Source organism: Mesoplodon bidens, assembly GCF_964165515.1.
Source record: "Mesoplodon bidens genome assembly, chromosome: 1".
Classification (NCBI taxonomy): domain Eukaryota; kingdom Metazoa; phylum Chordata; class Mammalia; order Artiodactyla; family Ziphiidae; genus Mesoplodon; species Mesoplodon bidens.
Window position 1 is genome coordinate 117,544,726 of NC_138176.1, and position 13,954 is coordinate 117,558,679.

Consider the following 13,954-nt stretch of genomic DNA (forward strand, 5'->3'; position numbering starts at 1 on the left):
GTATGAGATTAGATCATTCCCTAACACCATACACAAAAATAAGCTCAAAATGGATTAAAGACCTAAATGTAAGGCCAGAAACTATCAAACTCTTAGAGGAAAACATAGGCAGAACACTCTATGACATAAATCACAGCAAGATCCTTTTGGACCCACCTCCTAGAGAAATGGAAATAAAAACAAAGATAAACAAATGGGACCTAATGAAACTTCAAAGCTTTTGCACAGCAAAGGAAACCATAAACAAGACCAAAAGACAACCCTCAGAATGGGAGAAAATATTTGCAAATGAAGCAACTGACAAAGGATTAATCTCCAAAATTTATAAACAGCTCATGCAGCTCAATAGCAAAAAAACAAACAACCCAATCCAAAAATGGGTGGAAGACTTAAATAGGCATTTCTCCAAAGAAGATATACAGACTGCCAACAAACACATGAAAGAATGCTCAACATCATTAATCATTAGAGAAATGAAAATCAAAACTACAATGAGATATCATCTCCCACCAGTCAGAATGGCCATCATTAAGAAATCTAGAAACAATAAATGCTGGAGAGGGTGTGGAGAAAAGGGAACACTCTTGCACTGCTGGTGGGAATGTGAATTGGTACAGCCGCTATGGAGAACAGTATGGAGGTTCCTTAAAAAACTAAAAATAGAACTACCATATGACCCAGCAATCCCACTACTAGGCATATACCCTGAGAAAACCATAATTCAGAAAGAGACATGTACCAAAATGTTCATTGCAGCTCTAGTCGCAATGGCCCGGAGCTGGAAACAACCTAGGTGTCCATCATCGGATGAATGGATAAAGAAGATGTGGCACATATATACAATGGAATATTACTCAGCCATAAAAAGAAACGAAACTGAGCTATTTGTAATGAGGTGGATAGACCTAGAGTCTGTCATACAGAGTGAAGTTAGTCAGAAAGAGAAAGACAAATACCGTATGCTAACACATATATACGGAATTTAAAAAAAAAATGTCATGAAGAACCTAGGGGCAAAACGGGAATGAAGACGCAGACCTACTTGAGAATGGACTTGAGGATATGGGGAGGGGGAAGGGTGGGCTGTGACAAGGCGAAAGAGAGGCATGGACGTGTATACACTACCAAACGTAAGGTAGATAGATAGTGGGAAGCAGCCGCAGAGCACAGGGAGATCAGCTCGGTGCTTTGTGACCGCCTGGAGGGGTGGGATGGGGAGGGTGGGAGGGAGGGAGATGCATGAGGGAAGGGATGTGGGAACAGATGTATATGTATGACTGATTCACTTTGTTATAAAGCAGAAACTAATTAAAAAAATAAATAAATAAACTAAAAAAAAAAAAAAAAAAAAAAGAAGATGTGGCACATATATACAATGGAATATTACTCAGCCATAAAAAGAAATGAAACTGAGCTATTTGTAATGAGGTGGATAGACCTAGAGTCTGTCATACAGAGTGAAGTAAGTCAGAAAGAGAAAGACAAATACCGTAGGCTAACACATATATATGGAATTAAAAAAAAATGTCATGAAGAACCTAGGGGTAAAACGGGAATAAAGACACAGACATACTTGAGAATGGACTTGAGGATATGGGGAGGGGGAAGGGTAAGCTGTGACAAAGCGAAAGAGAGGCATGGACATATATACACTACCAAACGTAAGGTAGATAGATAGTGGGAAGCAGCCACAGAGCACAGGGAGATCAGCTCGGTGCTTTGTGACCGCCTGGAGGGGTGGGATGGGGAGGGTGGGAGGGAGGGAGATGCATGAGGGAAGGGATGTGGGAACAGATGTATATGTATGACTGATTCACTTTGTTATAAAGCAGAAACTAATTTTAAAAAAGGAAAAAAAAAAAGAAAGCTTGACTTCCCAACAGTATTAAAGAAATTGAATCAAAAAAAAAAAAAAAAAAAGAATCTGCCTGCCAATCCTGCCAATGCAGGGGACACGGGTTCAAGCCCTGGTCTGTGAAGATCCCACATGCCGCGGAGCAAATAAGCCCGTGCGCTACAACTACTGAGCCTGTGCTTTAGAGCCCGTGAGCACTGCAACGAAGAGTAGCCCTTGCTCTCCGCAACTAGAGAAAGCCCGCGCGCAGCAACAAAGACCCACCGCAGCCAAAAATAAATAAATTTTTTAAAAAATGAAGTGGAATCCTATGAAAGTCTCTTTCTGAGATTCCCATGTATATGTGGCTGGTGACTTTGCATCTGGACTGGGCAGGGCCTGGGCCGTGAGGGCGGGCAGGAGAGGAGATGGGGGCCCAGATTCCTTTGGGAGCAGGAGGCCAAGAGGGACCCAGGGGAGGGGCAGGGCGGCTCTGGGGCTTCCTGGGTGTGCAGTCTCCTCCTCGCTGGCACTCACCCTGAGCCTGCCCTGGGCTCTGTTGCTGGTGTGGGGCTCCTGCCCCTCCTGCAGGGAGATGGAGCAGGGGGCGCCATGGACCGGCTCCTGTGCGATCTCCTGTGTGGAGCCCTGTGAACACAGTGCCCGGCAGCCAGGCAGGAAGCCTCAGAGCCCTGCTTGCCGCCTGCGCTGCCCCTCAGCCCCACCAGCCATCTCCACTGCAGACACACGCACACCACTCTCTGCACAGACCCCCTCCAAGGAGGGGAAAAAGATGGCAACCTGAGGGCCTTGGATCCACGTTGGCACAGATAAGAGGCACCTCAGGAATCCTCTCTCACCCTTGTGCTTGAGTGTGACCATGACAGGACCACCAGCTGACCAAGTTCCCATCCACCCGTTCCTGCCCAGAGGGGAAACCTCCCCTCAAGTCCCCCTCCCCCCCACACGGAGATGCGGGGATGTGAGGCTGCCCAGGGAGGGCTCCCAGACGCGGCCGGGCCTGGACTGGCCTGCTCTAGGCCACCTCGTGTTCCCTTAGGGACCTCCTGGTGAAGGACCAAAGTCATCCAGGTTAAGTATTGAACCGTCTAACGCATCTGAGAAACCTCCCACTCAGGGGTTTCCTGAAGCAGAAGCCCTGGGAAGTCAGGATACAGCAGGAGAACATCCGTCTCTGTGAAGCGTCTCCAGCCAAGTGAGCGGGCTGTGGGGCTGTCGCTAGGACGTGTGTGCCTGGCTCCCGGGGCTCCGAGTTCTGTTGGGGTCTGTTGCCAAGGAGGTGACTTCACTTCCTGGGGGCCCCTTACTTGAATCCCCTCCTCAGACAACACCGCCACACACAGCCCTCTGGGCTGCCGACGGCTCACCCCTTCTCCACGCAACCCCATATCTCACACAGTCACACCTCACAGCCCTCTCCACCGCTCCCGGGGAGGGTCTGTGCGCAGCTTTGAGGAGGCAGACCTGGGTTCCAGACTCAATTCCCCATTTTACCTGTTCTCCATCCTGGATAATTCCTAGTGTAATAGCGTGCTGCAGTGTGCATCCCTTAGCACTCGGCCATTGCCGCGAGCGTTACCCACCTCCCCCACGCTGTTACCAGGCAACAGTTACCGGGAGACCGTTAATGCGGGACGGTTAGAGCCGCGTTAGAGGTCCTGCTCAGCCATTGGTCGGCGCTACAGTGGGCCCCGCCCCCAAGTGAGCAACTGTCAATGAGCGACCCTTATGGGCAGCATTGAGCCAATGGTGGGGGAGTGGTGGTCGCCAGGTGGAGAGTGAGCTAAGCGGCAGATCCCGGCCTTCTTTCTCCCTGGGGCCCTCCAGCTCCCCGGCCTCGGGCTGGCGGGTGAGCTGGGGGCCCAGGGAACAGGCTGGGGGTGTGTCCTGCAGGGCTCCAGAGCCCTCGCCAGGACGCCCACTGGCCGGGCCCAGGCGCTGAGACGGCGGTGAACCAACCTCTCCCCCATCCCTGCCTCTGCGACCTAATGGCAGCAGCAGGCTGCATGGGACACAGTCTGAGGGACCTGGCCCCCACGATTTGGGCGGCCTGAGGAGCCTGAGGGCCAGTTGGGTCCTGGGCGCCTGGCTCCCTTAGAGATGACGGCTGGGCAGGGTCTGGGGACCCGGCCCTGAGGGAGCCACCATCTGAGATCTGCCTCTTCAGCCGGGCCTGGGCACTGGCGGAAGGACCCAGACTGGGTGCTGGACGAACGCTCTGGGGCTGGGTAACCCGCCCCCCGCCCCCCCGCGCAGGGGCCCCCTTCTCTCAGCCAGGCCTGGACCTCGAAGGGTGAAAACTGTGCCTTGGGACCTTCCCCTTTCTTGTAGAACAGATAGTAACATTTGTTTTGGTGGAGGTTTAAAGGAACATCGGGACCTATGACCTGACCTCAGGAACAAAGGACCTGACTGGTGTCAGAAGTCTGCAACAACTAACCACGCCCCTTCCTCACCTTTCCTGTAAAAGGGCTTTGCTGAAAGCTTTCAGGGAGTTCGGGTTTTTTTTTAAGGCATGAGCCACCCGTCTCCTTGCATGGCCCTGCAAGAAACCTCTCTGTTCCTAACTCCGGCGTTTTGGTATCGTTTGGCCTCACTGTGCGTTGGGCACATGGACTTGCGTTTCGGTAACACTTGGGTCTCTCAAGGCCTGTCTCTCTCCCCCCACCTGCCCAGTGGGGATGATTCTAGCATGTATTTCTAGGGATGGCCTCAGGCATGTCCTCTTCTGATCCCACCCCATAGTCCTTATTTAACGTCACTCTGCAGGCGTGCGTGTGTGTGTACATGCCAATGAGCACTCTCTGGGTGGCCAGAAGAAAACTGCCCCCACATAGGGAGGGATGTGCAAGAGCTTCCTAAAATCTTATGGTTTCTAATTTCCAAAGCAATCCCAATGAGAGGTGTCCAATCCTTGGCCTAGGAGATCAGGACACACTGACCCAAGGCCATACAGGTAGCAGGAGCTGGAGTTGGGATAACAGACTCAGACACTGGCTCCACTGTCCACACCGGTAACCACAGTGCTGGGTGCAGCAAGACAGCCGCCTTCAGCAGGCACCCATCCTGGCAGGCTTGGCTTCTCTGGCTGGACACATAGTGGCCCCAGGGTCAGACTGGAAAATGATGGGCTGCTGTCACCAGACAGACTTGACAATCTTATTTGCTTCTGCCTTCATGTTCCTGTCCTTAGATACCTCTCCTCAATACTGAGGGTGGCTGACACCTTTTACCCAGGCGCAACTCCAGTATAAACTGAGTCAACTTCACCAGGATCAAGAGGATTTTTTAGTCAGCTGGAGTAAAAAGATCCTCAGCCTCGCTGGAAATCCCCGGATAAGCAGTTTTCCCAGTGACTTCATTAGGACTCAGGCACCCAGAGGTAGTCACTGAGATGGGGAAAAATCACATGCTCAAATTTATAAATATTCTCTCATAAAATCATCTCCTTATTGATAATGTCTTACCTGATTAAGGACTTCACGTGTCCTGTCAGATAATATATGCCTACATACTCACATAAAATGCTGCACATTTCCACACTGCATGTTTTTTTCAAATATGGAATACATACATACACACACACACACCAAATCCACTCAGAATACAGTTACAGTAGCTATTTGTACTACTCCTTTCCTTTAACTTCTATATATTTTAGGGGGTAACAGATAATCCTAATACAGAGTTACAGTTTTCTAAGTCTATTTTCACCTTTACCAGTGTCCTGTGTATTTTCATATGTTTTCACGTTGCTGATTAGCATCTTTTCATTTCAGCTTGAAGGACTCCTTTCAAGGCAGGCAGTGTCCTATAATTGGCCCATCTGAGTTATGCACCAGCAGAATAATGTGGACAGGAATGCAGAGCCTAAAAATACAATAGCCACTTCCAAGGGTAATTCTGCATACAATTTTTTTAACATTTTTATTTATTTATTTATTTTTGGCTGTGTTGGGTCTTCATCTCTGTGCGAGGGCTTTCTCCAGTCGTGGCGAGCAGGGGCCACTCTTCGTCGCGGTGCGTGGGCCTCTCACTATCATGGCCTCTCTTGTTGCTGAGCACAGGCTCCAGACGTGCAGGCTCAGTCGTTGTGGCGCACGGGCTTAGTTGCTCCGCGGCATGTGGGATCCTCCCAGACCAGGGCTCGAACCCGTGTCCCCTGCATCGGCAGGCAGACTCTCAACCACTGCGCCACCAGGGAAGTCCTGCATACAATTTAAAAAGGGGTTCCAAATCAGTGAAATAGGGTGAATAAATCAAATGGTGAGAGATCAACTGGCTATTCATCTGGATAAAAACAAAGTTGGGTCTTTACCTTGCACCATATTTAATCAAGCAGTAACAGAAGGGGGTCAATTGATCATTTAATTTAACTTAAAACACATTTGTGGGGCTTCCCTGGTGGCGCAGTGGTTGAGAGTCCGCCTGCCGATGCAGGGGACACGGGTTTGTGCCCCAGTCCGGGAAGATCCCACATGCCGTTGGAGCAGCTGGGCCTGTGAGCCATGGCCCCTGAGCCAGCGTGTCCAGAGCCTGTGCTCCGCAACGGGAGAGGCCACAACAGTGAGAGGCCCACGTACCAAAAAAAAAAAAAACAAAAAAAACACATCTGTTTCATATGTTTTAAAGAGAAGACACCTGACAAAATGGAAAGTTCTAAAAAGAATCTTGTATCAACTTAACAAATAGGAATTCCTTTCAAACAATGGAATGATAGACTATTTTATTTCTAAAGTTCAAGTTCTGAACATAAATGCCTTTGGCTATAACAGAACACTCCAAGTCAAACTATTCAGTATCTGTGAAGTAGGTAATAGTATCTCCATTTTGCAAATGAGGAAACTGAGGCACAGAGAGATTAAATCACTACATAGGTCACACAAGTGATAAGTGGCAGAAATAGAACAGATTGTCTGAGAAAACAATACCATGTCACATAATTCAAGGAAGAAAACTGTGGCATTCTACCACACTAAATACAAACACAGATAGTTCTTAGCTCACATAAAATCTGGGCTTCACACCTAAATTTATATAAGCATATCACTTAGACATATAAAAAATATAAAATGGGGGTAACTTCTTCAAAAAGTGCTGTTTTTAATCTGTAAAGTAGAAGTACTAATGTTCAAGGCTACTTTTGAACATTAACTCAGATGTGTGTTATAAACAATTGTGTGCTGGTTCGTTGCATACTTTAAGTAAACCTTGATTCTATTAAACATTGTTTGGGTCATTTACTGAAAGGACAGTTTGGTAACAATGTTTATACCCATTTATTTATGTCACCAAAGAGTAGAGAACACAGTGGCATTTTATGCACTCAATGTGTCTTCTAAAATATATGTTGTGTAAATATATAATGAAACAACAATAGTATTTAGTGTAGGAAACCCTGATATAAATAAAGTTATTTAGGTAAGCATCATCATTCCACTATGATTATTTTGGGGTCTAAAACAAAAATCAAACATACATGAAATAGGTGTTAAAGAGCATACTTATGCATATCAGCCTGACATAGCTCAGAGGCTATTCACATACACATTGAAAGCTGCTACTCTGATGCTTCAATTCATTTGTGCCTTTTTTAAAGCTACATATTCCATGGTGAGCATGACTAAGTAAACATATTGCATTATATTTCTAATAAGATATTTGGTACTGCATCCAAAACCTTGCTTCTAGAATTAGATTATTTCCAGATGAAGATTCCCCCAACATTTTTTTATGAATTTATTTATTTATTTTTGGCTATGTTGGGTCTTTGTTGCTGTGCGTGGGCTTTCTCTAGTTGCGGTGAGCGGGGGCTACTCTTCGTTGCAGTGCGCAGGCTTCTCATTGTCGTGGCTTCTCTTGTTGCGGAGCACAGGCTCTAGGTGCGCAGGCTTCAGTAGTTGTGGCACATGGGCTCAGTAGTTGTGGCTTGCGGGCTCTACAGCTCAGGCTCAGTAGTTGTGGCACATGGGCTTAGTTGCTTCGCGGCATGTGGGATCTTCCTGGACTGGGGCTCGAACCCACGCCCCCTGCATTGGCAGGCGGATTCTTAACCAGTGCACCACCAGGGAAGCCACCCCCAACATTTCTAAAGCTGACAATTTTCTTCTGTCACATATTCTCTGATATACAAATTTTGAAATGTGTTTTGAGATTATAAGGTTTTATTCTACTCTCAATTATCTGATGTTCAGTAAAATCTGTGTCTTTGTGAAAATCTTCCTACATCCATTTCATCTTTGGGTTTTTCCATGGTAAATATCTGATTTACAAAATGCTTGACTTGCTGATGAAGGATTATTAAAATTCCAGGATATTGACAGGGGTTTCTCTCTTACTGAATTCTCTGACATACAGTGTTTCTCACTCCATCATTAGATTCACAGGGTATATGAAATACAGGATGGCTAAGATAAGCTATGACAACAAATAGACCTGAACATGTGATGGCTCAACACAATGCAAGTTTATTTCTTGTTCCTGAAAAGACTTAAGGGTCATGGTAGAGAAGGGAGGGCTCTGCTCAGGAAGTCATTCAGAGACCCTGGTTTCTTCCAACTTGTGAATCTGTAATCTCTAATGCCTCACTCCCAAGCTGTCCTGAGGATGATCTTTGACAGGGAAAGAGTGGGAATAGGAAGGATTCCAAATGAGGTCTTTCACAGGCTTGGAAATAATGTACATCACTTACGCCCACATTCTGATCCAGAGCTTGATCGCATAACCCCATGTGGATCAAGGGGAAGCTAGAAAATCTTAACTAGTTGTGTACCCACAAAAAAAGGAAACGAGTATTGGGAAAAACATAGCCAGTTTGTGCCACATGGGGCTTCTGCCCTATGTGAATTCCCTGATGATTAGTAAGGTTTGATTTCTGACAGAAAGTTTTCCCACATTCTCCACATTTATAAGGTTTCTCCCCCGAGTGAGTTCTCAAATGATTAGTGAGGGTAGATTTCTGACAGAAATTCTTCCCACATGCATTACATTCATAGGGTTTTTCCCCTGTGTGAGTTCTCTGATGTTTAGTAAGAGTTGACTTCATATGAAAAGATTTCCCACATTCATTGCACTGGAAGGGTTTCTCTCCTGAGTGAGTTTTCTGATGTATATCAATGGCTGACTTCTGACAGAAAGTTTTCCCACATTCATTACATTCATAGGGTTTTCCCCCTGTGTGAGTCCTCCCATGTTGAGTGAGGGATGACTTTCGGTAAAAGGACTTCCCACATTCACTGCATTGGTAGGGTTTCTCTCCTGTGTGTGTTCTCTGATGGTCTGTGAGGGCTGATTTGTGACTGAAGGTCTTCCCACATAAATTACATTCATAGGGTTTCTCTCCTGTGTGAACTCTCTGATGGACCATGTGCGTTGACTTCTGTTGGAAGGACTTCCCACATTTAGTACATTCATAGGGCTTCTCCCCTGTATGCGTTCTCTGATGCACTGTGAGGTTTGACTTGTGATTGAATGTTTTCCCACATTCATTACATCTGAATAGCCTCTCTCCTCTCTGATTTTTCTGAAGTTGAGTGAAGTGTGACATTCTGCTGCAATTATTTTCAATTTGACTGCTTTCATGTTGCTTCATTTCCATGTAGATTCCATGACATTTCAAAAGAAAGGACTTCTCACAGAAAGTTTCCTCATGTCCAATATATTCACAGAGTTTCTCTCCTGTATGAATTTGCCTATGTGGGATTATCACAGTCTTTTTCTCCAAGGCTTTCCCACTATTATTATATTTAAATGTCTTCTCTGAAGTTTGGATATTTAGATGCTGAATAATACCATTATTACAATCAAGGGCTTTCTCATTTTGATTATTTTCATAAGAATCCCCTTGAGTATGAGATTTTTCCTCCTTAATAACAAGTAATTTCTCATGTATATTTAGCACATCAGGCTTCTTTCTTGAAAAGTTTCTATTACTACTAATTGATATTGAAGTATTTTTCAAACGCGTTCCATATTAGTCATATTTATAAGGCATTATTCTTGAAGAAACAAAGTTTGTGCTCATATTAGATGATTTTCCTAAAGCATTAACTTTCTCTGAAGTCAATGTTTTGTTGTTGAATGCAACTTGTGGCAAATATTTGTCTTGGTTGTCCTGGATTCTCTCTGTTAGGTCATGAGTTTTGCAGTCTTCTAGAAATTAAAATACTGAACATACCATAAGAATTTGAACAGATTTCTAATAGAATTGGACTAAGATACAAATGTCATACTATATATTTGACTTTTGGTTTCAGGAGTCTCTCAAGATCAAAGTGACTCTTCCCCATCTAGTTTGTTTGGGAAAACAAATGTGGAGAAAAGGGAGAAAAGCTAATAATAGGAAGACGTAATTATTCAGCATTTTACAAACAGAACTTTCAAAGTGGGTAGAAATGAAAATGTACACTCAAGAAACAGAAAATAGAGGATGGAAGATTTTACAGAAGTGGTAGCTTCGGGTAGGAGGAAAATCACAGAGACTGGGATGGGTACAACTGAGCTAATGAAGAGTAATTTCAGTGACAAGGAAAACCAGTAGATAAGGGTGTTAATGGGGAAAATAAAGAGATGGCCTACAGAGTAGGTCTAATACCCTCAAATCTACATTGTTTTTAATAACATTGTGACAAGTTTTCATGCTCCAGTTGAACTTACCTTATTTCCATTCTACACATAACGGCAAAGTAAATTTCTGAATGCACCAACTGCCTCATGTTTGAGGGAAGAGTTATTAGATTGCACTCTAATTTCCCTTCTAGCCATGATTCACAGGAATGTACAAAAGAACGTACAAAACAATGGCAGACTAAGTCACCTGTGGCAATGTAGATCCGACGCATTGCTCTGTTTTGGCTGTGATACCTCAATATTGATCTATCATAGTTGTTCGACAAGTAAACTACCATGATAATCACATTTACTTTCACTTACTTTTCCTTAAAACCTTGCCCATGCCACAATACTAACACTTAATTTTCCTTTATATTTCCCATCTCACATTTCTACATTTCAGGCTTCTACATACTATTAGAATTTAAGGGACATATTTTTCAATCCAGTCCTAGAAAATGAGTAACAATCATGTTTATTTACCATTTAGAAAGTCTTGTTCACATTTGTTATCCAGTACAACAAAGTCTATCAAGCTGAAAAATCACTGACCAAGTACCACATAGAAAACTATTACAAGTCATCATTCTAGCAAACAAAATTTACACCAACTAAATCCCCATCAGATTTTCAAGCTACCAATCTACAGCTCCATAATCAATAACCCCTGCCCTACTCTAGTCAGTTCTTTGTCTCATTGAACTACCCACTCTTCACAACAAGCTGAAAATGTGTTCTCTCACTCAGCCTTGGTTCTATTTAGTATCTAGAAAAAAAAATGTCATAATTATACTATTACTCCAAATCTCCACGAATGCCTTCTCAAATCTTCCTACTTTCTAAACTTTCAAAAGTTACATTTACTCTAAATCTAAAAGTAGTTCCGGGCTTCCCTGGTGGCGCAGTGGTTGAGAGTCCGCCTGCCGATGCCGGGAACACGGGTTCGTGCCCTGGTCTGGGAGGATCCTACATGCCGTGGAGCAGCTGGGCCTGTGAGCCATGGCTGATGGGCCTGTGCGTCCGGAGCCTGTGCTCCGCAACAGGAGAGGCCAGAACAGTGAGAGGCCCGCGTACGAAAAAAAAAAAAAAAAGCACTTAAAATAAAAGTACTTCTTGTCTAGACCTGTTGTTTTAACACAACCTTAGATAGCACTGCTTTGTAACGTGCTGTACTTCACGTACAGTAAGACACATATATTGAACATTCTAAAACCAGGGTGTGTCTTACAATTGATCATAGACCTGTGATCAGCAGGTCACAGTATAATGCGCAGAATACTTTTTCCTTAATTGTTCATCAAATAATGGTCTAGTTACAAACTATGATCTCTTAGATTTGAAAAAATATGACAAGTTTTTCTTAATTAACTGCTGAATTTAAAGTGCTTCATGCAATTTTATTCTCATTCTTATAACCAGGGGATGGTAAACTTTTCCTTAAAGGGCAAAATAGTACATATTTCAGGGTTTACAGGCCACCATCTGTCACAATATTGAACTCTGCTATTAGAGCATGAAATCAGCCAAAGACCATATGAGCATGGTTGTGTTGCAAAAACAGACAAATGAGCATGGTTGTCCTGAAAAAAAAAATTTATTCACAAAAACGTGGTAGGTCTACAGGCCATAGTTTGCTCCGATCTAACAACGACCAATGTGCACAGCAGCTGTTGTTAGCTCTCTTATTTCCTTTGAACTTGAGTGATTTTAAATCAATACACCCCAACATGCTACGTGTATCATCATTACCTGGAAAGCTTTTTCAAACACAAACGTTTAGACGCTATGCCATTTTATATTTGATGAACCAGAATTATTGCAAGGCACTGCAATTTGTTTTTGAAAGGTGATGGCTTTAATGAGCTGAGCAGAATTCTACATAAAAATCAGAAATCTATGATTCATCACTCCAATTAGTAAAAAAATTCCAAGATTCATGGTAAGGCATCGCAAGGCATGTGCAATCAGGTCCCAATATGACCTGAGCATGTACTCTGAAAGAATTCCCTCATGGTGTTTTCAGAATATGAAGTTCTTCCTCTATCTGGTTCCAATCAACATGTGTTTATCGGAAGTCTATGTCAGGTTATATATATATAACCAAAGTAAGAAAGAGTAACCCAGTGGCCATTTTCTTTGTTAGATCATAAACCAGGTGTGAAAAAAAGCTAGATATTATTAGGTAACAGATTATATGACTTTGGCTTAGTTTTAGTTTTGTGTACAAGACCCACTACATGCTGAGTGTTGAGAGAAGAAAGAGAAGATATGGGCCTGAACACCAGGAGCTGTTTCTTGGAAGATGACAAACTTAACCCACACTTTAAGGATATGCAATGTAGTAACAGTAAAAATAACCTTTTATAATATACTAAGTAATGCTCTGAGCACTTTTCATTTATTAATTTATTTAGTATCTAGTTAAGGAAAGCAAACAATGAAGAAAGGTGTGACATAGAAAAATATCTCATATGCCTAAATGGCATTTGAGGAGAGGGGATCAAATGATGTTTAGCATGAGTATGGGCAATAGTAAAATAAAATTAAGGAAGCCAAATTAGACCGTAATGTGATAATCAATGTCAGGCAAGTAATTAAATATTATGAAATAAATAATAGGGGGAGCACAGTTTTATCCTGTCAGGCTACTGAAAAAAAAGATGTTCAAGGTGAAACAAACACAAAAACACCACCACCACCAACAGCAAAACTTCATCAACTAAAACAGGAAATGGAAAAAAGTAAAAGTATGAGGAAATATGGTTCTTGATGTCAGTAGAAAGTTAGAATATGAGAAATATTAGAAGTTCACTAAGAAAAAATACTCAAGAATACAAAGGAAAAATAAAAGAAATAACTTGTCTTGTGAGCTTGACAATTTTGTTACCAGTTTCTGGTTTTATCAGACTGTGACTAGGCAATGTCATATTTCTGCTTTGTAGGATGTATGAGGGTTTTCTTTTTGCATGATATCCTTTCACTTGTTTGCGAATATTCTTTAGGCACATTAAAGGTGTTTTTTCATTGTTTTTAGGTACAAACAAAAATACAATCCTGAAATTAGGAAGGCTGTAATATTGTTATAGTAGTCAATCTTATAAGTATGAACTTGTAATTCCATTAATTACCTATTTGTTTAGATAGTATCGAGTAATACTCTACAACATTTAACAATGAAGGCAGTGTTTCCTCTCTTCTCCTCACAAACCAAATTTTAGTAGATTTTATTACCTATCTTAGTCTTTATCTTTGTACTATTAAACATACAAATGCCTGTATTACTTGACTTGTCTGCGTAAATGATATCTTTGGACCCCTAGCTTTCAACAATCAGAAAATCAGCTTACATTCTTTCTCAGCCATTACCCTTCCCTCTTTCAATTTTATCATACAGGTATCCTTTCTACACTTCCAAAGGAGATGCCATTAGAAAGAGAGTCTTAAAAAACATTTTAAATGATGAACTCCTAAACCAACCACCTAGAATAT

The 13,954-nt window shown here is 43.0% G+C and overlaps 1 protein-coding gene across 4 annotated transcripts in view; it reads right to left on the reverse strand.

The window, feature by feature from the left end:
- Positions 1-2,419: 2,419 nt before the first annotated feature.
- The window catches only part of LOC308616200 (putative zinc finger protein 487), a 121,126-nt gene continuing 109,591 nt past the window's right edge, over positions 2,420-13,954 (reverse strand). Inside the window, exons 7-8 of one of the 4 annotated variants that reach the window (XR_014015707.1) lie at positions 5,576-5,725; positions 2,420-2,482 (exon numbers count right to left, since the gene is read on the reverse strand). Coding sequence is in view for 3 of the 4 variants with exons in the window: in XM_081232374.1 (XP_081088500.1) it covers positions 9,828-10,006 (179 nt within the window). In the remaining variant the exon portion in view is untranslated. Of the gene's footprint in view, positions 2,483-5,521; positions 5,726-5,746; positions 6,064-6,531; positions 10,007-13,954 lie in introns of those variants that run through there. The other 3 variants (XM_081232375.1, XM_081232376.1, XM_081232374.1) reach the window with 3 other exon arrangements.